The sequence below is a fragment of the Sylvia atricapilla genome, chromosome 19, assembly GCF_009819655.1.
Source record: "Sylvia atricapilla isolate bSylAtr1 chromosome 19, bSylAtr1.pri, whole genome shotgun sequence".
In the NCBI taxonomy this organism is placed as follows: domain Eukaryota; kingdom Metazoa; phylum Chordata; class Aves; order Passeriformes; family Sylviidae; genus Sylvia; species Sylvia atricapilla.
The window spans coordinates 1638929-1661399 of record NC_089158.1 but is presented as its reverse complement, the minus strand read 5'-3'; the positions used below and the strand labels follow the sequence as shown (position 1 = coordinate 1661399).

General features: G+C 52.0%; 1 protein-coding gene across 1 annotated transcript in view; it reads right to left on the bottom strand.

Annotated features, from left to right (window-relative positions):
* The window catches only part of ASTN2 (astrotactin 2), a 317145-nt gene that overhangs the window by 232829 nt on the left and 61845 nt on the right, over window positions 1-22471 (bottom strand). Inside the window, exon 3 of the mRNA XM_066332467.1 lies at window positions 4379-4763. Within this exon, the coding sequence (XP_066188564.1) occupies window positions 4379-4763 (385 nt within the window). The remainder of the gene's footprint in view (window positions 1-4378; window positions 4764-22471) is intronic.

Below are 22471 nucleotides of genomic sequence, written 5' to 3'. Positions count from 1 at the left end.
CCTGAGGGGTCTCCCTTCTCCAGTGTGGAGAGCAGCACCATCACCTGCACACTGTGAGGGTGTCACCCCCAACTCACACCCTTCTCTAAGTCTCATCTCCAAGATGCTGCAGAGCTTGGGTATTTGCAATGAATGGCAGCTCTAGGGAACAGCTTAACGACCTGCCCTCTTCTTGCACAGCTCAGCCCCCAAAATGTTCCTTTCCACAGCCCCAACATCCTGCCTTCAGGCCAGAGCACTGTCTTACCTCTTCCCAGAGCTGTCTCCACTGGAAGGAAAAACAAAACTGAGATGTGGCCACCAGAACAGCTACTCGAGTGCTGATGGTGGGCATAGGAAACTCTCTCTTGCCGTCATCAAGATCCTTCCCCTGCTCCTTGCTGTCACCTCAAAGCCATTTGTCTCCCCTGCCTAAATCCCTTCTCCCACAGTTGTCCTGGACTGCACCACCCAGAGCAGCTTGGCTGGGAGGCTGGGGGGACCATGAGCCCTGACATCAGCAGTTCTCAATATTTCCTCAAGCTGCCCTGGCTGCTGTCTGGCTTGGCTCCCTCTCCAGCCCCCAGATGAGGACTGGACCATTAAATGACATGACCAGGGTTACCAGAGCAGAGTGGAGCTGGATCCACATCTCCAGGTGCACTCTAGGAGCCAGACCATCTTTCAGGAATGCTCAGAAGCATCTCAGTACCACTGCTGAGAAAAGCATCCATGGATTAAGTAAGAGAAACTTCAGAGGTTTACCTGAGCCAACACAGCAGGGGAGAAGTAAGTCCAGGAGAGGAATTCAAGATGAGTGCACAACCACACTTTGATATGCCCATGGTATTAATCATTGGAACCATTAGTAATAAGTCCTGTCTCCTGTCTAGACTTGGAGGCCATACCCAGACTGCAGAGCCTGTGAAGCCAGCACAAAGACCTGCTTGAAATCTTCTTTTTCCAAACATGAAAGAATCTGAGGAATAAAGATGGGTCCTTTGTTGCAGGAGTGGAATTGCAGATAGTCAGTTTTCAAGTCTGATTTCTCCTCAGTTTTCACCAGGCAGAAGTTCTATTTCTCACTGATCCTTGGGAGATTTGGTTTGGCAAAATCTTTGTGAGGAACTTGTGGGCAATCCCATACTGAGCCTGTTGGATTTACCTTCATTTACCAACTCCACCACTGTGTATCCAGTGCATCCCAGATAGGGATGCAACAGTGCACTGGGGCCCAAAGCCCCTCAAACAGGACTTGATGGAAAAACAAAGGGCTCCTGCTGCTGTAGGATGAGAGGATCACTCACTGTGTCAGTGAGGATGAGAGCCATGTATATTAAAAGAGAAAAGCAAGTGAGGAATTCCCAGAGGGATGGAGCTTGAGGCCGTCTGCTTGGGAAAAGCAGGAGAGCAGAACTCAGGAGGAGCATGGACTGGGAACTCCACAGTGAAGTGAGGACAGAGAGGCAGTGAGGAAGGGACAACATCTGCACAAATCTACCCAAATTCCCGGAATCACTGAACCCCGTGTACACAGCAGAGCTCAGACAGGGAAGGTCTCCCCAGCAAAGACCAAGACCCCAGAAATGGCACCCCACACCAGCAGAGCCCACTGAGCACAAAACCCTAGACACCTTTTAACTGCCAGAGAGAACTCACCAGGAGGCAGAGCAGTCCCCTCTCCGTCCCAGCTCAAGGGATCCTTCTGGATAATTAGGACAGCCTGGCTATTGCCTCCTGCCTTGCTCCATTTCATTTTATTATTTAAAAAAAAAAAAAAAAAAAAAAAAAAAAAGACTCGTTTTCTACTTTTCTTCCTAAACTGCCTTGGATTTTCTTCTGTCTAAATTCATCTGGGCTCTGTGCAATGTCACCAGGTCAGCTTGTGCTCCTGCTGTAATTCTAATTTTGTCAGCTTTACATTTTCTAGGCAGTTGGGAGATTTTTCTTTCTTTGCTCCCGTTTTTTTTTTTTTTTTCCCCCAAGTCAAAAATGATTTTGCATAACAGTAATAACGTTAATGGCTCTGCACAGCGCATCCAGATTACAACTGCAGCTAGGGAGAAATAAACATCTCATCTTTGCCCTGCTGTTTATCTCCCCACAGCAGAGCCTGGTATCAGGTCAGAACCTGTAATTTCATTAACTTTATCACTCAGACACGCTTGTTGCTAGATGTCATTATTCAGCACATGACTCCTGTGTTTTGTTTGTGCTGGGATTCACTTCAGATGCTCTGGCACCACACGGGAGCATCCCTCCCATCCACATCGCTGCCTGAGCTGGGGAGGAAAGTTTGGCTCGCTGAGCCGTGATCTGCAAAACATTTGTGCTGCTCAAGCCTCCAGGGCAGGGACTGGAGGGAGCAGAGCCATCCAGAGCAATTCCCAGCCTGATTCCATGGAGATACATCCAGGAGTGGTGAATAAAAAACCCCAAAGTCTCCCTCATGGAAAGGAGAGTTGACCCAACAGACAGCAAGCGTGGGGTGGGCAAATCCCCAGTGATGGGAAGGACACAACCCAGCACCTGCAGCTCCATCAGTGCCCAGCCCAGTGGGGAAGCTGCAGCACAGGCAGGTGCAGGGTGAACAGAACTGCTCCATCTCCACTGGAATTGCCATCCCTGGTAATTAATGCTGGGAAGTGACACTTGAAAGAGCCTGTGCTGACAGCCCCTGCGATGATACCGCTTGGAGCCTGCTGACAAGTCCCAGCTGATGTCTTATCACAAGGCAGCACAGCAGGAGCAGCCAGGAGGGCTTTTCCCTTGGGAGCTGGTGGGTTCCCTGGGATGCAGGCACAGCTCCACACCCATCCCCAGTGACCACAATGGAACCTGGCAGTGCCAGCCGGGCACCAGGGAAAGGCTGATCTCGTTGTGGCAAAACAGCCACGCTCCAGCTGCGTGTCCCTTAATGCATCCACCTTTAATCCAGCTGCAAAGCCATGTCTGAGCAGAACTGGCTCCCAGTCCCTGGGGATCTCCAGATACCTGGTGTCTGCTCACACCAGCTGCAGCTTCCCCACCCCACGTGTCCATCCCCACAGGAATCCAGCTGTGACTGCTGCCCATGTGCAGGCCACAGCACTGGGGAGCAGCATGTCCGAATCACCACGTTTCCTCTGCGTGTGCCACCAGGTCACACATTTATATCTGAAGTCTAGAAACCCTGGATCTGAACCACAGCCACCTCATCCTGAGCAATCCAGCCTCTAAGCAGCTTCAGCAGAGAAGAGTAAGTAGCACAAACCATAGCTTGGCTCCTTGAGCAGAGCCTCATCCAAGAGGGAAAAGTGCCCATCTGGGACGAAACATATGGTGAACTGGCAGAGTCTGGAAGGATCAGACTAGGCAAGGCACAAACCTGCCTTGATCCAAGGCTCAAAGCCTGACAGCATCACAAGCAGAGGTGGTGGGAGCATTTGGGAACATCTCTCCCAGCCCAGGTATCCTACAGGCAGCTTCCAGCTTGGGGCAGGGAGTTTCAGTCTGTGTTTCTCACTGCCAGTTCCTGAAGCTCTGGGATAGTTTAATATTCTGCTCTAAATCTTGTTTGCTGTTTTGTTTTGAAGAGCACTGAAATGCAGTTACTGCTGTCTTCCCCACTCACACAACTCTAAATAATTTATAGAAAAGCAAAACAAAGAAGAGACTATGGAAGAAGAAAGAAGGTAGCTCAGTTACAAGGTATGAAGGCTTTCATTTGTTCATTCTCACTGAGTAAAGGGTTGAGGAAACATCTCTTAACCCCATGGGCTGCTAACAGCCAGACACACCCCAAGAGATGGCAAGAGGGATGCTCAGAGCAGCACTCCAGGATGGCACATTGACTCCTGGGCACCTCCAAATCTGTTTGAGCAACAATGCCCATCACCATCATCACAGCCTTGTTTGAAAGGGGAAAGAGTATCTTAAGGGTGGAAGAAACAAAACCTCAGCCACCACTTAGGAGCATCACAAGGGCAGAGAGCTGCTTTCCAGACACACTGCATCACCTAGGCTACCCCTGGCTCCTCCATGGAGTCAAAAAGAGTCCCTGTCCCCATCCTTGCCACTTATTCTGTCTGGGCAGCCCACACAAGGAGGGAAGGATGGTTCAGCAGCACCCCGAGGTGCCTTCCCTGCACAGAGCAAGCCAGCACATCCCTTCCTTGCTCTTGCTGGAGTCACTCACAGCACTAATGTGCTTTGCTTTTGTTTATTCAAATGCATTTTACTGTGCATTGCAGGTGAACAATATTAAATGGCTCATAATAACGTTTCAATAAGCAGAGGTGGGTGTAGCAGCTTCTGAGAGACAGACTTTGGAAATGCAAGCAATCAAGTGTGCCTTAGCCGAAATACCCCGGGGAACGCGCTGCTCCCAGCACAGGAGAGAGAGAGGAGAGCCACAAACCTTTCTTCTCGTAGTCAGGCTTCTCCTCCCCGGCCCTGCCCAGGCTCTCCAGCGTCCTGGTCACCTGGCTGCCAAACTCATCCTCCCTGGTGCTGGGCTCTGCCCTCCGCGGCGTCTCCTCCTCCTCCTCGTCCTCGTAGTCGTCCAGGATGGGCGTCTCTCGGATGGGCACCCCGATGACCGAGTTGTGGGCCTGCAGGCGCGAGTTTCGGAAGCTCTCCCTGGCCTGGGGGCCCAGCAGCACCGAGGGGATGTAGTGGATCTCGTGGGTGGCCTCGGTGCTGGCGCTCTTCTGCGGGATGCGGCGGCGCTTGTGCCAGCGGCGCTGGGCGTACAGGGCCACCATGAACACCAGCAGCAGCAGCAGCAGCGCGATCAGCCCGCCCTGCAGGGAGAGCAAAGGAGCTGTCAGCAGGGCACGGGCAGCGGGGAGGGTGATGGGGTGCTGCAGTGTCCACAGAATCACAAACCGATGGGTGAATGAGACCTTAAAGCCCATCTCGTTCCACCCCCTGCCACGGGCAGGGACAGCTCTCACTAGAGCAAGGTTGCCTCACACTCCATCCACACTCAAACACTTCCACCCACAACTTCCCTGGACAATGTGTTCCAGTGCTTCACCACCCTCTGAGTAAACCCCCAGAGCACCATCCATCAACAGCCCCTGAGCCTCCCATAGGTGGATTCATGGAGCAGCCACCGTTCAGGTGTGAAGTCATGGACAGGTGGATGAGGATGCCAGAGGGGGCCTTCAGCTGGGAATAGCACAGTGACACCCCCAGCTCAACCCCCACCATTCTCCCAGGGACTTTGTTCTTTCCTCCTCACTCCTTAGGACCCCCAGGCCCCCTACACATGGGAATGGGGATGATCACATCCCACCACTCAGGAGAAAAAACCGTGTTAAAACAACCCAACCGTTACCCAGGAGCAATAAAGCCTTAGCAGAGACACACATTTCCCAGAAATGATGGTGCAACAAATGGCCCCTTACAGGCAATGCTCCCAAGGCATGGTTACCCCAGCTCCAACATTTCTGGTCTGATTTCCCTGTGGTTTCATGATCAACTGCACATCTGGGGGCACAGCACAACATTCCAGACCCAGACCTTCACTACTAAGCTTTTGTCTTTCCTCTCCTCCAAATTTTATTCAGTACAGCTCTCAACAATGTTGGCATTAAAAATAAAATTTAAAAAAAAAAAAAAAAAAAAAAAAAAAAAAAAAAAAAAGGGAAAAAAAAGAAAAAACACAAAAAACCACAAAAAAACCATAACCAAAAACACGCAACTCCAAATATCTGTATGTACCTGGAAGTAGCACATCCTCTCAGGAGACCCTGGCTCGGGAGTACCAAAGGGAGCCAGCCCTGCCTCTGGCTGCTCTGGAAGTTAAATTCATCCCTACACACACAAGAGCTGTGCCTGTGCCAGCTCCCAGCCTCTTAATCTCTGCAGCATCAGAGCAATTCTATCCCATGGCAGACAAGCAAGGCAGGGTATGTAAATCAGGAGCAGCAGGAGTGACCAGGGCTTGCAGCATGACAGGAACAGCCAGGGCAGGGCAGGAGTTCCTTGGGCACCTGGCATGCCACAGCCCAGAGCTGCACCGAGCTCTACAGTAAAGCAGAGGGTGAAAATATTCCCTCTGCATTCCACACAAAGCATCAGGATGCACCCAGAGCACGGCTCTGACCCCCAAACAGGAGCAGCTGTAAGGAGGTGGCCCTGAAAAGTGCAGCTCACAGGATGAGTGGCCTCAGGAGAGGCCTCAGGAGCTGGAGCAGAGGAGAAATATTTCCCTTGCACCACAACCTGCCACAGGAGGGGCCCATCCCAACATCCCCCACATCAGGATCCCCTCCTACCCCACAAAATGTTCCTAACAGATGCAGGACTCAGGGGCTCAGGACACTGCTCAGCTTGAGTTCCCCAGTTTGCACCAGCAGGAAAGGTGTCACTGTCCAGGGGATGCTCAGGGATCCCTGCACACCAGAGGGGCAGGCCTTGGTGAGCTGCCCAGCTTTATGCCCTGCAGTAGCAGGGCACTTCAAGGACCAGAAGGGTGAAGAGCAGTCATGTCCTTCCATGCTCAAAACAAGAACCAGCATGGGCACCTCAGCCTGGGAGAGCAGACATGAGTTTCCTTGGATTTCCACAGTGCCTGATGCATGCAGACCTCAGAGCATCACAGGAGCCCCCTGGCCTGAGCCACCCACACCCACTGGCATCTCCTCAGAAATCCAGTTTGCAGGAGAGAAACCATGGCACAGCAGAAGGGAGGCCAGCCCAGGTGATAAGGACACAGCAGGGCCACAAACTTCAGCACAACAAACCCCACTGCAAAGCCAGGTCTGGCTCATATGCCAGCATCCTTACAGCAAGGAGAGGAGGGTTCTTGTGGTCCAGAAGGGCTTCAGAGCAACACCCCTGGATGTGATTGCTGGCAGAAATCTTCTCCAAAATCCCTTCACCATCAAATCCCTGAGCTGCCCAGCAGGATATCACTCACACCTTTGTGCACTCTGCTGCTGGAAAGGGGCTGCAGGGCAGAGCACTCTGCGCCCATGGGCACACAGGCACTCACTCTCCATGGAAAAGCAAAACCAGAGACATCCCAGATGCTCAGAAAAGGTCAGAGTGGCAGAAAAAGCCTTGCAGGAGGAGCAGCTGTGCCAGCTGGACCCAAGGAAGCTGTTCAGGCATCCATGGCAGGCCTGGCACTGTGGATCTTCCTGGCTGGTTTCACTTTATATCTGCCCTTGGGAAATGTTCTGGAGAAAATAAACCTGGTGGATATTAAATAAAGATCTCTGCTTGGGAGAACGTACAAGAGGGCATAAAGGAACAGGGGTTACTGGTGTGCCATTCCTTCTCTGACTCAGGAATGACAGGGCTGGCTCAAGGAAGCCAAGGGCTCCCAGCCCAGCTACAACTCCCACACCCTTTGGGCATGAGGCAGAGATCTCTGCTCTGCCAGTCACGGGGACAACAGCCCTGCTCTGCCTGGGAAAGGCTGGGGGTGCCTGTGCCAGCCTCTGGGCTGAGCACCACGGGCTCAGGCAGCTCAATTCCAACGTGCTCTTTTCGTCCCTGACCCCGTGTTGGCAGCTCCTTGTTTAACCACACCACACACGCCAGGAGAGCTTTGGGGGAAAAGGGAACAAAAAAAAAAAAAAAAAAAAGAGTCAAACTTAGGAGGCTTTCAAGCCAGCCTCATTTTAATCTATTTTTCGTGTTAAATTATCCAACTGAGGGAGCGGGAGAGAGAAAGGGGAAAGGAGGGATAATATGAGAAATGTTTTATTTGACAACGTGTCATTCGGAAACTGATTATTTCTGTCTCCGAGCTTTTTAATATTCCCAAACAATGGCCGAGCCGCACGGGGATTTGGTATTCTAAGGCTGGATTTATAATACTCTGTTCTGCAGTGATAAGAACACGGGCCTTTAATCCTCTGAGCTGTGAACATGCATATTCTCCCACGTAATGTCCTTCCTGCCACGCTCCCGCTGCCCTGGGCCGGGCGGGAGCCATCAGCACCAGAGTGTTGGCAAGACCCACGGGAGAGGACAAGGAATGGGAGAAGGGGGAGAAGAGGGATGGTGGGAACAACCCACACGTGGGAAGAACTGCAGGGCTTGTGGCACCAGAGCTCAGCTGAAGCTGGAGAGCTACAAGGTTGGAACTAATCTGAAGGCCAGAAAGGAAATCAATGGGAGAGGCCACCCTGAAGGCCAAGAGATTGGACCCTCACAAAAATTACAAAGGTTGCCAAGCTGTTGGATTGGAGGCCCATCACTCTGTAGGAATTCCTGAGATGCTGAACAATTTCTGGGCAGCAAGAGGATGTATCACTGCTTTGAACACAATCCCCACCCTGCCCTACCAAGCCAGTGAAAGACAAGGGGGTCCCACTGCTCCTCGGGGTCAGATAAACTTTCCAACAACAGCCTCTGGCCTTTCCAGCTCTGCTCCCCACAGCAGGGTGTGGTGTGATCCCCTGCAGGAATCCCCCATCCCTGAGGCCCCACAGTCACAGTGCCAGAGCCCAGCTGTTCAGAAATCAAGCCCTGACAGTCTTCCAGCCACCACACCAAAAGGGCAGAAGTCACAGAAGAAAAGGCCAGGCCAGAGGGGATGGTTTGGGCTGGGCAGACCTCAGACATCACAGCATCCCTCATGCACGTCAAAGCAAACCCCACTTTGACAGCACAGCCCTCGAGTCTGTGCTGACCTGGGCCCCTTCCTCCCAACACTAATGCAAGATTCTGTCCTCAAGTAAGAATATCCCTTTTTCTTTCCTAACTTGAAGCCACTTATTGTCCAACATTATGCTGGCAACCAGCTCCATGGCTCCTGAGCTGCTGGTGGATGGAGCAGGGCTCTCACAGCCCCGGACATCACTCCAGGGACAGTCCCCCAGGACAGCTCAGGGACACTCTGTCACCTCCTGGCCGGAACGAGCCCCCAGTGCTGGAGCATCACATCCCCTGCATCATCCCAGCAGATGAATTAAGGTGAGCAATCAGGTACCAGCAATAACCACACAACCCTCGGGGCTCTTCACACTGTGTACTTTTCCTTTCTTTTCTTTTTGGCTGTAAAGGTAATTAAACACTAGGACAAATTTACCAAGGGGTGTAGTGGATTATCCATCACTGTCAATTTTAATTTTTTTTTTAATCAAGCCTGGATGCTTTTTGAAAAGTCCTACTTTATTTCAAATGAGAAATAGAGGCTTCAGGGCATTCTTGCACCCTGTGCAGCTCTGAGGGCACAGCAGATGATCCCATGGTGGTTTCTTGAATTCCACTCACCCCAGTTTTGGCTTTCCCACAGTTCAGGTCCACAGCCTCTCATCTATCCACTGGGGCACTACATCCCCTCCCAGGCAGCCCAGACACACAGAGCACCACCAGACCCTGGATGCAAAAAGATGTCAGGCAGAGCCCACTCCCACCCACAAATCACAGCCAGCCCCTGCCAGCCCAAACCCCCACATGCTGCAGGGCCAGTGATGAGCCCAGGGATGAGTGAGCACCAGGCAGGGAAACTGAGGCAGGGGGTGGGGACAGGCCCAAGGACAGACAGCAGGCCAGCATGAAGGCCAGAGAGGAAGAGACAAACACCAGGATTAAAATATAGACATGTATGTACTCCAGAGAGTAAACTATAGACATATACATACTCCAAAGAGACCTGGATCCAGTCCTGATCTCCAGACCACTCAACCCCACCTCTCTCTATAAAAAACAATGATGATACACAGGGCAAATCTCCTAAAAATACATTTTCTCCCTGTACATTTCAAATTCCCATTCAAGCACAGCTTCACCAAGGTGCCTAACCACACACTCAACTTTACAAATGTGTTTAATTCCTATTACAGTCCATGAGCCTACAGCACACGTCTCAGCGCTTTGCTGAGCAGGGACAGCTCCTTGAATTACAGCCCAAAGAGAACTGGATTACATCTCTTTTTTCCCTTCTTTCCACAGCTTACCACCTCACTGAGCTACAGACAGGATTGGGACACTTCTGAGGGTGTTGTTATCACAGCTGTGCCACCTGACCTTGCCCAGAGGTGACAGCACCCCTGAACCACCTCTCTGAATGGCTGCAAGGAGCACAGGATGTGGCCCAGGGGCTTAACAGGAAGATTCCCCCAGGATGGCTCCATCCACATCTGCATGCTCTACATCCACACCCAGGGCATAAATTTCATAGTATATACAGTCCTGTGAAGTACAACACACAAACACAAGCAATGAGAGTTACAGTTGCTGTGGGAACCATAACTTTAAAATCTCAGACTCTTCCAAGTTAAAAAAAAAAAAAAACAAACTATAAAAAAAAATAAAAACAAAAACAAGTCAGACAAGTCACATTTTCATATAATTTATTTCTTTTAAGCCGTGCTCAGTTTTGTTTTCCTGTTTCATCCAAGAAGGGAAACAAAAGAAGGAGTGAACCTGCCAATCAGCCTTTCTGTGCTGCTCAGACATGCAATGTGATGTTCCAGTAAATGTTTATTTGAAAGGTCTCCCAGGCACTGGCTGTGTGCAAGCACCAAAACACACAACCCTCAATCACAGCCAACATGCCTGCGTGTCCCGAACTGCACATCTCGCTAGGATAACAATTCAAAATGACTCCTAATCCATTTTTATTATGTTAAAAAAGGCATTTATTTGCAGCGAGCTGAAAGAGGAGGGCTGGAGGTGATTTTATTAAGCACCTGATTGCTGGATCCTTTTAAAGCCGGGGCGCAGATTGCATAAATTGTGATTTTAATGCGCGCTAAACGGTTCACCTAAATGGGCTGACCTGCTAACCCAGAGGCTGCCCTCAGAGAGGGAAGAGTTTAAAATTCATAAGGCCTCCTGCGCTTGCGCTCATGTTTGCCTAATGTGAGCAGCCTGGGAGCACAGAGCTGAGACAAACCCAAAAGATCTTCCTTCCCCCCAGGAGTTTGAGTTGCAGAGCCCCATCCCTGCCCCACAGGAGAGCCCTGCACACGTTCATCCCACCCAGCTCATTCCCACCCCACGCTCAACTGTGGGGCATCCATACGCCAAAGAGGAGGGAGAATTCACTTGAATTAAGGAAAAACTACCTGGATTTTAAATAAAAGAGGCCCCCTCATCCACAATAAGTGTCTCCCAGTGCAGGTGAGGTTTCACAGGCCAGGACAACCACGTGCTGCAGGCTGAGAGTGCCCAGGGCTGTGGCAACACAAAATGCACCAGTCACTGAAATGAGGGGCTCAAGGAGAGTCCCTCAGGGCCACCCCAGACACAATGTCCCTCCCTGCACCATCCTCAGCACAGAGCACAAACCTTGACTGTCCAGGGGAGCCCAGCCCAGGTGAGGAGCATCCCCGTGCCACAGTCACATCCCAGCAAAGGCAGCTCCTGCCAGGGAAAGGGCCGATGGGAATCCACCCAAACCGACTGTGTGTGGCTCTAACACCTTCCCAGCTGAGAGGGAAAAGCAATGAAGTCCTCCAAGGTTCACTTTAAGTCTGGTTCCACCAAATTCATCAGTAACACCTCCGGGGATGGAAGGCACTTGCCCATGGGACCTCCCAAAGTCACGGCCACTGCAGGATCCCTGACCTACCCAACCCCTTCCAAACAAAGGTTTAGCAAATGCTAAAGTGAGGTCTCAAATTAGGAGGATTATTACAATATCCGCCAGCACAGCGTTTGCTAGCAAGTAATGAAATATAATTAAAAGTAAAGAACACTTGTCAGATAAATGACAAACACGTACTGCTGTTGCAAAAGTACCTTTGCCTGTTGTTTTTTTTAATAATTGTGTTTATCCGCTTCCTCACTAATCTGCAAAAAATGCAGTTAATTCTCAGTGGATCTCAGAACCATTAGTGCGAATTAATGCTGCTCCCACTGTATATTCTGCATATATTAGGGAAAAGATTAATCTAATAAGAGATGCACATCTCCGGGTGAGGGAACACATCACACTGAACACGATTCACATCGTGCCTCCAGCTCCCGAGCCCCAGAGAGGGACACAGAACAACACCCGCTCTGCTCAATTACCCAGAACAATTTGGGGGCTGCCAGACCTTGGCCCCTTGGCCAGAAAACATGGCAGAGGTGTAAAAATTCACCACAAGTGCAAGGACTTCTTAGAGAATCAAACACCTCCAAACCCCGTTGATGGGCAACGTCTCCTCTGCACTCCTCTGCACTGGTGCTGCTGCTCTACCCACAGTGAAGATGGGACAGAGACTGGGAAAGGGCTTTAGCATTTCTTCATGGACTTCTCAAACAACTTTTGGAGCCAGGAGATGATGGGAAGGTGCTATTGTACACACAGACGTGAAGGAAAAGAGCCTGTTTTGTTGGCTGTGGTTTTTGGGTTTTTTAGGGGGGAACAATCCAGCCTATTGTGTAAAAAAACAAACCAAAACCAAAAATAACAACCCACAAAAACCAAACCCTGCTTTGCCATATTTAAAGTGCAAACATTTCAGCATAATGAACATCAACAGCTTAACGAACACAAAGCACAGCTCTTTCCAGAAGGAGGGGGAGAGTATTCAAACACAACATCAGGGATAAAGCCTCTGTGCACGTGTCCACGTGGCATTTGGCATCTGAAGGTACCTTGGAATTCTGGCATCATAAGTGACACTACAGGAGTTACACACCACAGCCCCCCATAGCCTGAGAAAAGCCTCCACTGGTACCTCAGGCATCACACACTAAAGAGAAAAAGCAAGCCAAATCTTAATTTTTATCAATTTTCATTTATGATTCGGTAGGAAATTTGAAAACTGTGCTGCTCCCCACACAGCACAGAGCAGGGAGATCGGAGACTTTGATTTAAAGAAAAGATCCAAGACCTCAGGAACCCCACAAGTCGCCTCTCCCAAAATACCACAGCTATTCCCAGCAGGCTCTTAAGAGCCCAGTTAAATGCAGCACTTAACCGAACACTTAACTCCCATTAACTTCACTGGAACCTTGCACACAGATAAAATTTATCTGGTGTTTCAGGGCTTTTTCATCTCCCGGGGCTTTTTCATCTCCCTGACAAGAACTGAGAGTTCCCTCACCCAGCTCTCGATGTGATGCCGCCAAACCACCTCGGGGCTCAGCACAGTGGAAAAACAAACCCATGGGGACGGGTTTTCCTGCTGTACAGCTCCCACACTCACTGCTCACACACGAGGCCACAGAAATCTTTTTGTTCTGCAGCACATCTTGATGAAACTGCTCCCTTTTTTCACCCAGCCCTCTTGCTGTATCAATTGGGAATGTAAAACTACGGGAATGCAACAGATTTGATTTTTTTCTTGTTATTTGGAGGCTGCAAGACCAGTGAACTCTTTCCTGGGAGAAGAGGGGACAGGGTGCCCTGCCACTGGGCTGGGAAAAGTTAATTTTGCACCTCCCAAAGGACCTTTTGAAGCCCCAGTTCTGAAGAGCTCTGCACATCCTGGGGACAGTCCCCATCCCCAACCTCCTGAAATTCAAGTCCTTTTTTTTTTCCCTGCAGGGCATCAAAGTCAACAGGAGGAAAGCAGAGGTGGCAGCATGGCAGTGATGCCACCTGGGTGCCACCAAGATGGCCTGCCAAGCTCCCTGCTATGCTACAAGGGCTGAGACAATCTGAAACGCCCCCTCTCCATCCCAGCTGGGAGCCGAGGGTTTGGAGGGATCTGAGTGGGATCCATGGATGGAGAAACAAGAGCTCCTTTGCAGATGGAGGCAGGATTGCAGGGCATGGCTGTAACAGCAGCTCCCCCAGCTCAGCTGCGCCGTGAGGGTCGTGGTGGAAAGGCTGCAGCCCCCTTTGCCCAGCCAGCAGCTGAGAATGTGCCTGTTTGGAAGCGGGAAAGGATTCATTTCAATTAAATGTGCCTGGTGCTCCAATTGAAACCAATTAATTCTCCCCCATCTGAAAGCTGATTAGCCAGGCGATCTGGGTAAATGGATAATGACAGCCAGGAACCCTCTCCCCGTGCTCATACCGGGGCTGCCTCAGGTTTTTGACACTGTCTCCAGTCTAACTGCAGCATCTGTGAGTAAGTGTGGAGCAAAGCCCGGCTCAGCCCGGCAGCAGGGACCAGGTGAGGATGGTCACTCCAGAGCCAGTCTGGGACCTCATCACTGCTCCCAGGCTTCCAAGGGAGATCTGGGCAAGGAAAGCTCCCTCCTCCCCCTGGAAGCTCTCCTGGGCACTGGAATGACAGTTCCCAGCTCTCCAGCCCTGTCCCTCCCCCTGGCTGTTATTAGCCAGTGTTTAATTCCCCTGCTCATCTGCCTTCCTCATCCTTGTCCCTCTGGAATGTGCTCCACCCAGCGCAGCCTGGCCCAGACACTGGAACATCAGGGTGCTGAGGGCAATGGGCAGAGCTCTGCAGCTCACCCCAGCCCAGCCCAGCAGCCCCAGTCTGAGCACCCTCCACTAACCCAGGGCTCACCCCCAACGTCCTCAGGAGCTCAGACAGCTGAACCCAGACACGGGGATGGGCAGCCAGCAGGAGAGAGCTGGCACAAAGCCATGCCACTCCTCTGTGATCTCGTTCCCTCCAGTCCCATGTCACCACTAATGCCACCTCAGCCCTGCTGGCACAGCCTGACTCTCCAGGTCCTAGACAAGGGGCAACAACTGGGAAGCTCGTGGCAGGAACCTTCCATCTCTGCTCCCTAGTTTTTTCCACACAATTGGGAAGTGTTGACTAGCTAAAACTCACTTTTCCAATGACGTATTTTTGGTTAAGAGCAAGCACTGAGCCAAATTGCGAACAGAGAGAAACAAAGACCTCAATCCTGCTGCCATTTGCTAATCAAATTTCCTTTTACTAATTTGACAGGCCTGTTTTGAAAATTTAAATGTAAAGCCAAAATGAATTTAGATTCCACAGCTAAAGGGGAATGGAGACAAAATGTTTCAAATGGAGCTAATAAAGTCCTTCTGCCCACACCTTTGGGCTCACAAAGCTCCTCTGCACTCTTTATTGAATACTGAGCTCGCTCCCCCCACCACGCTCAGGCATCCCCCAGAAGTTTGTTTTTAGCTTGTAAGAGGCAGGAAAACAACTTCAGCAAGCTCCATCTCCTCCATGTGGTGCCTATCCTGCAGCTGGCCTGAGTTCACATCTAATCTAAATTACACCCGGTTTATTCAATGCTCCAATCTTGAGAAGAGCCCTGCAAAATAAAGTTTGGCCTGAGGGGAAAGAATGATTGGGAGATGAATATCCAGCCGTGTGTGTTCCCAGAGAGGCTCACCGGTGTGGCAAGGAGAGGAGGGGGCTCCAGGGTGCAGATAAGAGCCTTCGAGAGGCAGCACTGTCCTGCACAAGCTCCTCCACCTTTCAAACCCTGCCCTTGCTCCAAGCAAAAAGCCTCTTACTCCCCCAAGGACTCAGCTGTTGTCCTCAGCATCTGACCTTCTTTCAGGCTCTCATCACACAAGAGTAATTTCCCACAGAACAAAGAAAGAATATATGTATATATATATATATATCAAAATGGAGTCTCTACTTTGTGCTACAGAGAGAGCACTGGAAACTTGGTGGTTCAGCCTTTCTGGTCCATGGCTGTGATCCTTGGATAAGCCCTTGGAAAAGCTCCCTCAGGGAGCAGCTGCACCCGTGTTTCATGGGAGTGGGACTGGAATAAATCCATAATTCCAAGGATAAATGCCGTGGAGTGGCTGGGGAGCAGAAGAGCAGCACGGTTACTGATCTAAGACAAGGTTACTGATCTAAGACAAGGTGCCCTCGCTGGACAGGAGTGTGGGTTTAAAACCAGAGGCTGAATGTGTCTTGCGCAGACCAAAGAGGAGCTCCGGGGAATGAAATCCCAGAACTCAGAGCCTCAGCAATCCACGTCCCTGCCTCAGGCACCAAATGTCCCTGTCGCTGCAGGGACCAGCTGGAGCTGCTGGACAGAGAGGAACAGACCTGGCATCCAGAGTAGGGGCATAACCCAATGTTCAGAGGGCAGCTTGAAAAGAAAACCAGAAGTGCTTAGACCCCTTCTCTTCAAAAGCAGCAGCTCTGGTCACCCTCACCCCTGGAGGGATGCCAGCCTGCATCCCTGCATGCTGCCAGCAACCAGAGACTTGCAGTGAAATCCTCAGAGTAAAACATTTACAGGAAAAGGGTTTCCATCCATCACTCCAAACCTCCTGCTCGTTTAAATCTGTCCAAAGGGTGCAAAAGTTATCTGAAATCCTGGGCTGGAGGCAGAGGCTGGTGGGGCTGCTCGTCCCTGATCCCTGTCACACAGAGCAGGCAGAAACAGCCGCCCACAGGGACCCGGAATTCTTGCAGAACAGGACAGAGAAGCATCCATCACCAGTGACAAAGGGTTATTGATCCTGCCCGAGGGCAGAGGTGGATTCGATGACTGCTTCAAATCCCTTCCGCTCCACAGATCCCATAGAAAAGCAAATCTTCATCCTGCAAACCCCCCTGAGAATGAAGAGTTCCTTTGAGTGTCCCGAAGGATGGCAGTGCCATCGACAGGGCTGCCAGTGTGGAAGGGTTGGGGTGTTGAAGAAGCAACTCCCTCACTTATAAAAAAATAACCAAGCCAAAACCAAACAATCAAAACATGGGAAAAAAAAAAAAAAAAGAAACAGAACCCTGCAGTCACACCTTCCACAGCCAAACCACTTCAGCATTAACCTGAAAAACTTGTTTAAGAGAACAACGAGGAGAAGTTATTACAAATACACTGGTGCAGCCTGGGGCGGGCAGGTGAACCTTCCATCCACAGCCACACCCCTGTCTCGGCCACCTCCCAGCCCCAGGGACCGAGGCAGCATTCCTGAGCGCAGGGAAAGACACTGAGAGGTGCAAGGAGAGCCAGGCTCATCGGCTCATCCACTCGATGGTCCAGTTTTCAATATTTGCACTGTCAGGATGTTTTCCAAACACAGATAATCATTTAAACCCAAAACTTCTTAGGAGGAAAAAATGCGCAATTGGCAATTCCCCCATTAATTAGGAAAGGAAGAAAGAAGTCCAGAATTTGTCTACATAAAACAAGAAGGAGCAATGAAGTAGCTATATACAAATGTAGTTAATCTGAAAATTAAAGCCACGGTTCTTATTTCTGTACAAGGCAACCTTCAGATCCCGGCTTGGTAAAAAATAAATATACACATAGCTATACTGAGTTTATATTTCATGGATACACATGCACACATGTGAACAGAGACATGGAATATCCAGCAGGGCTCTGGTCCTGGCCAGCTGCTGAAGGGTTGTGATGGGACCAGGGGACTGAGGGGACCCCATGGACTGAGTTGCTGAACAAGGGAACAGGCACGTGGGAGCTCACATCAGCTGTGCCACAGAAAAGGTCAGGGAAGCACAGGGCCTGCACACAGGGTGCTGGATGAGGATGGCCTCAACCTCCTCAGCAATTTTAGAGCTGTGCATCATTAGCCAGGCCTCCTGCTGCCCTCCCTTCAAGGGACAGGAGGATCAAGTGTGTTTTTCTCTGCTATTATACAAGACATGAGCTTGTGCACATCCTCTGATGTGACACAGCTTCAAGGCTACAGGGTCAACCTTCCAGGGCTTGGCTCAGCTCCCAGAGCCCCTCTCCAGGACAGCCACACTGCTGTCCCCTCACTCAGGGACAGGAAAGACACCTGCTGGGACACACATGCAGCACCTGGGAAGACAACCCACCTTTCAAACCGAGTACATCTCCCAGGAGAGGTTTTACACCCAACCCTCCAGCTCCTCCCTGTATTCCCCTATCCTCACACAGCCCTCTTCTCCTGCACCCAGCCCCAGCTCCCTCTTGCATTCACACTGAATTACACTGAAAGCCCGAAATCCCTGCCAAAGCAAACTCTTGTTTTACTTGAGTATCACCATGATCTGTGAGGGGGATCACAGGACCCCCCTTCACCTGCCTTCTCTGCAGAGCCCCACTTGCCCTCACCTCTGCTTTTTCTGCTCCTCATCCCTCCCTGTGTCAAACAAGGATGTTCCACAACCTTGCCAAGTGCTTTGGGAACAGCCTGAAGGACACAAGGGCACTTCCTAAAGAACAGCTCATTGCTGGCCACTCCATCAGCCGCTCTCCTGACCAACATCCCACTGCTGCTGCCTGTCCTCTACAGGATGTGGGAAGCCAAAAACCAGACAAGGAAGACAGGAGGAGAAATATCTACCTGTCTCCAGTTTCCCAGCCCCAGGACCCAACAGAATTTGAGGACAGACACAGCTCCAGCCCTGCACAATTATTTCACAAAAGGGGAGCAGGGGATGAGTTGAAGCACCCCAATAACACAAGAGCTCTCCCAGCTTTTTGAAGACATATGGCTCGTCTCCATACTTCATGCAGTGACTCCTCCACGCTTCCAAATTACAGCTGCCTAAGCTGTTTCTGCAGATATTTCCTCTTTCTATGCAATCATTTGGCTAATAAGATGAGCAGGTTGGGCTCATTTATTTTGGACACTGTTCGTGGGTCATTAGCAGAAAGGCTAATCATTGCATTGGCAGAAAATATCACTTCTGCTTCAGAGCTGGCTGCGCAGCACGGGGAGGGGGAGAGAGCAGGAGCCTGACAGAGCCTTTAAAAAAGAATAATAATAATACAAAACCCAAGTTGCACTGCTGTAGAAGTGGAATTTTCCTCTGCTGTTTCCCAAGGTGCCTGCTGTTAGGATGAAGGGACAGACTTCAGTGCCCGAGGCAGCTCTGTGGAGCTCGCTCCCTCTCCCACACGTGCTGCCTCCAAGGGAAGGAGAAGGGGAAGGAGCAGTGCTGGCCTGGCCTCCCTGAGCCACAGCAACACAACAACACAGCCTGGCCATGCTCAGCCCTCCAGGGGGGCATCATCATCCTCACCAACTGCAAATCAGGCGGGATGAGAGCCCCATGGCAGGAGAGCCCTTTCTGGGGTGGTCGGGGGTCAGCAGAGCAGATCAGTTGGGATGCCTGCACTCTGCTGGCAGCACCTGAGCTCTAAAATCCACCCACAGAGACATTTAAAGAGCAATTTGCATTCAGTGTGAAGGCTGGAGTGCCAGGGGGGATGCAGAACCTCAGGGCATTTGCAGAGCTGAAGCCTGAATTTCCAGGAGACACAGCAAAGCTGAGCGCTTCCTGTTTCTCTCTTGAGAGGTGACAACAGAAGCAGAGACAAAGTTCTGAGACAGAGCAGTGCCAAAGCAGCAGCACTGAGAGCAAGGCTGCTCCCCAGGCTCCGCTGCTCCAAAACCACGTCTCTCTAAAGCCCTGGGAGAAGCTGTGCCCTGCGGATGTGGTGCCTGGGCAGAGCACAGGGACACTGAGCTGCTCCTGCTCCATCTCACGGCAGCTGCTGCCTTCACCCACTGACCTGGCAAGGGCAGGAATGGAGTGCTTGAGGGGAGCAGCTGGCCAGGGCCCAGGTTGCCCCCTTCCCCAGCAGACACACAGCCAGCACGCCTCCTGCTCCCCTCCTGCAGCTTCTGCTGGCCCCAGATGTCCCTGTCGTGCGTGCTGCCAATGGTGCCGTGACCTTGGCTGCTCTCAGCAGCATCCCTGGGGCAGGCACAGGATGGGGCTCCCACCTCCTCTGGGAGGCTTTCAGCAGATCTCCATAACTCTGTGCTTCCCCTGCTGCCCTCCAGCACCACAGGCAGGAGCTGTACCCCATTTCCCAATGGGTTACACCAGGAGGAGGCTGGGCAGGGAGGGCAGGGGAGCAGTGATGGAAGGAGGGACAGCAGGAATTTGTCCCTGGAGTGCTCCAGCTTGCCTTGAGCCACCCATGGGGAGGCTCTTCCTGCTATCCCCATGAAGCATGGTGCTGTACCCTCCAGGCCAAGCCTCCCCAGCCCCACAGCAGAGGCAGCTGCTCCCTGGGGAGCCCTGTGACAGACGGGCAGCCAGGGCTGGCTCTGCGGGGCGCTCCAGCCGGAGAAAGGGAAGAAGATGATTTGGGAGCTAATTTAGAGCTGCATTTCCTAAGTCTTTTCAGACACCGAGGCTATTGGCAGGCAGTGTTACAGCCCCTGCCAGCCTCAGCGGCTCCACAATGTCCTTCCCTTGGCAAGGGCAGCAGTGGGGAAAAAATAACACACAAAAAACAAGGGACATGTGATGGAGAGCTTGGCTGAAGGCTCCCTCCCCCTGCTGACCTGAGTGCCAAAGAGGAAGAGCACAGGGGAGGAAAAAGAAGTTTTAAAATGAAAGAAAAAGCCCCCACAGTACTTGCTTTGCTATGTCCGAGCTGTGGGGATGGAGCTGTGGCCAGAGGTGAGAGCACATAACCTGGGGCCATGGTTTTGTTCAGTGGCCAGGACCCTCCCCACATCCCCCAGCTACCAGAGGGAGAGCAAGGCAGGAAGGAGCACTTCTGCACACCCTCCCTGCACCCCACACTGCTCCATGGAGTCCCCAAAAGCAGGACCTTGCACTCACCTCCAGCAATGCCACAGAGATAAATGCTGCTAACAGGATTGAGTACATGGGGGTGAAACACGGATTTTGCTTCAAAGTTTCACAGCCCAAAGCAGGCAGGGTGGTGGGGAGCCTGTCCCCTCCTCAGCACATGTACACCCCGTGGAGGTGGATCCTCTGCTGAGGATGCTGTGCAGGAAGGAGTCACCAGCACCCAGAAAACACCGGGGGTGAAAAACCTGCTGCTGGAGAATCACAGCTTCTCAGGGAATGGCAGGATCTGTCCAATATTTAATTAGCCTTTTGCTTCAAGGAGACGGGAAGGAAGGAGACAGATCAGAAGAGCATGGGGCCAACCCCAGCCATCCAAGCCAGGAACGACCTGATGGCATCACTCACACACAGAGCCCCTGTCAGAGTGACAGCTGAGCAAGAGGGGATTCTCCTGGGCAGGGCTGTGCAGCCCCCACCCAGAACAGGTGATGGGAAAACACTCCAGCATGGAAAGGATGGAGACTGGACACCAGCAGAGACACAAATATCAGCAAAGGCATGGTCAGGTGCAATGTGATCGTTTGGACAAAGACACACACAGCACATGACTGTTACTGGCACATTCATTTTGCATCACATCAGCAGGCCGGGCACCAGCTACCTGTGCAGGCTCAGCTGTCCTACAACACCTGGGATGCTGCAGACAGCCCTGGGAGCACAGCCTGATCACCTGCACCTCACCAGGTCCCACGTCTAGGGTGGGATATACAGGGATAGAGGCAGCCACAACCACAGCAGTCAGGATCCTGAGGCAGGAACAGCTTGGCTGAAAAATCTCTGTCACTAAACCCTCCCTGCAGAGCACACAGAGGCTCACGTGAGCCCCCCTCTCCCTGTCCTGGGGGGACAGCAGGAGCACAAGCCATTGGACAGCCCTGCTCAGCCCTCCTTCCCAGCACACAGGGCACAGGGGGCAGAAGAACCAGGCCACTTCACTTCTCTGCTTGGGCAAGGCTATTCCCAGGCTCCCAGGACTCAGCAGCAGCCTCGGACTCCTCCTCCTCCCCTCGGCCCCCAGCCAGCCAGAGGAGGAGCTGGGCTCTGTGGCAGAGGCAGTTCAGGCACTCAGAGAGGCAGAGGAGAACCACAGCATCCATCCCAGCACAAGCCACCAGTGTCCCAGGTGGATCTGGGAAAGGGTGGCCCCAAATCAGTCCCAAGGCTGCCTTGAGGCAAGGTCAAAGTAAGCCTCACAGGGGAAGCTGAAATCTGTGAGTCCAACCAGCATGACCAGCCCCAACACGCCCAGACAACTGATTCATGAGATGTTTGGTTCAAAACAGGATGGGGAAAAACATAAGTAAAGAACAGCTTGGTGTGACACCACAGGGTCTGGGAGCTGCAGGCAGTGACAGCACCAGCCTCTCCTCGCAGTTCATGTAAGGTGGGCAGAAAACATTTTCATGCCAATTTCCACCATTCCCAGCCAGGGAGGGCAGGGCCAGGGCCAGGGCCAGGGCCACGGCCACAGCCACAGCCACAGCCACAGCCACAGCCACAGCCACAGCCACAGCCACAGCCACAGCCACAGCCACAGCCACAGCCACACCCACACCCACACCCACAGCCACATATATAGCCACAGCCACACCCACAGCCACACCCACAGCCACATATACAGCCACACCCACAGCCACACCCACAGCCACATCCACAGCCAAACCCACACCCACAGCCACATCGACACCCACAGCCGCACCCACATATACAGCCACACCCACAGCCACACCCACACTCCCATCCTCTCCACAGCCTCAGCCCAAGCATGAGCCTTACTGGATAACAGCTCCTCACCGCAGCCCAGGGACATCTCACAGCTTCTCTGCCGACTGCTGCAGGCACAAGGCATCCTCAGCACTGATCAAGGCCGTACCTGGAGCTGCTGCCTTCTCCCTGTTTGTTTCCATGACTCACAGCAATCACTGCTTTTGTTTGCAGTTTGTACACAAGCCCCCTCCTTGCCTAACTCTGCAGCACGGAGGGCTGGCGGCCACCACTCCAGCCTCACTCCAGCCTCCCAAACCAGCCCCCCAATATTCATCCCTCAGCACATCCCAGCTCTGTGAGGAGATGAAGGACCAATGTCCAAGGAGACAAAGATGTGTCTGAACCCACCTGGGAGGGTTTGGGGGACA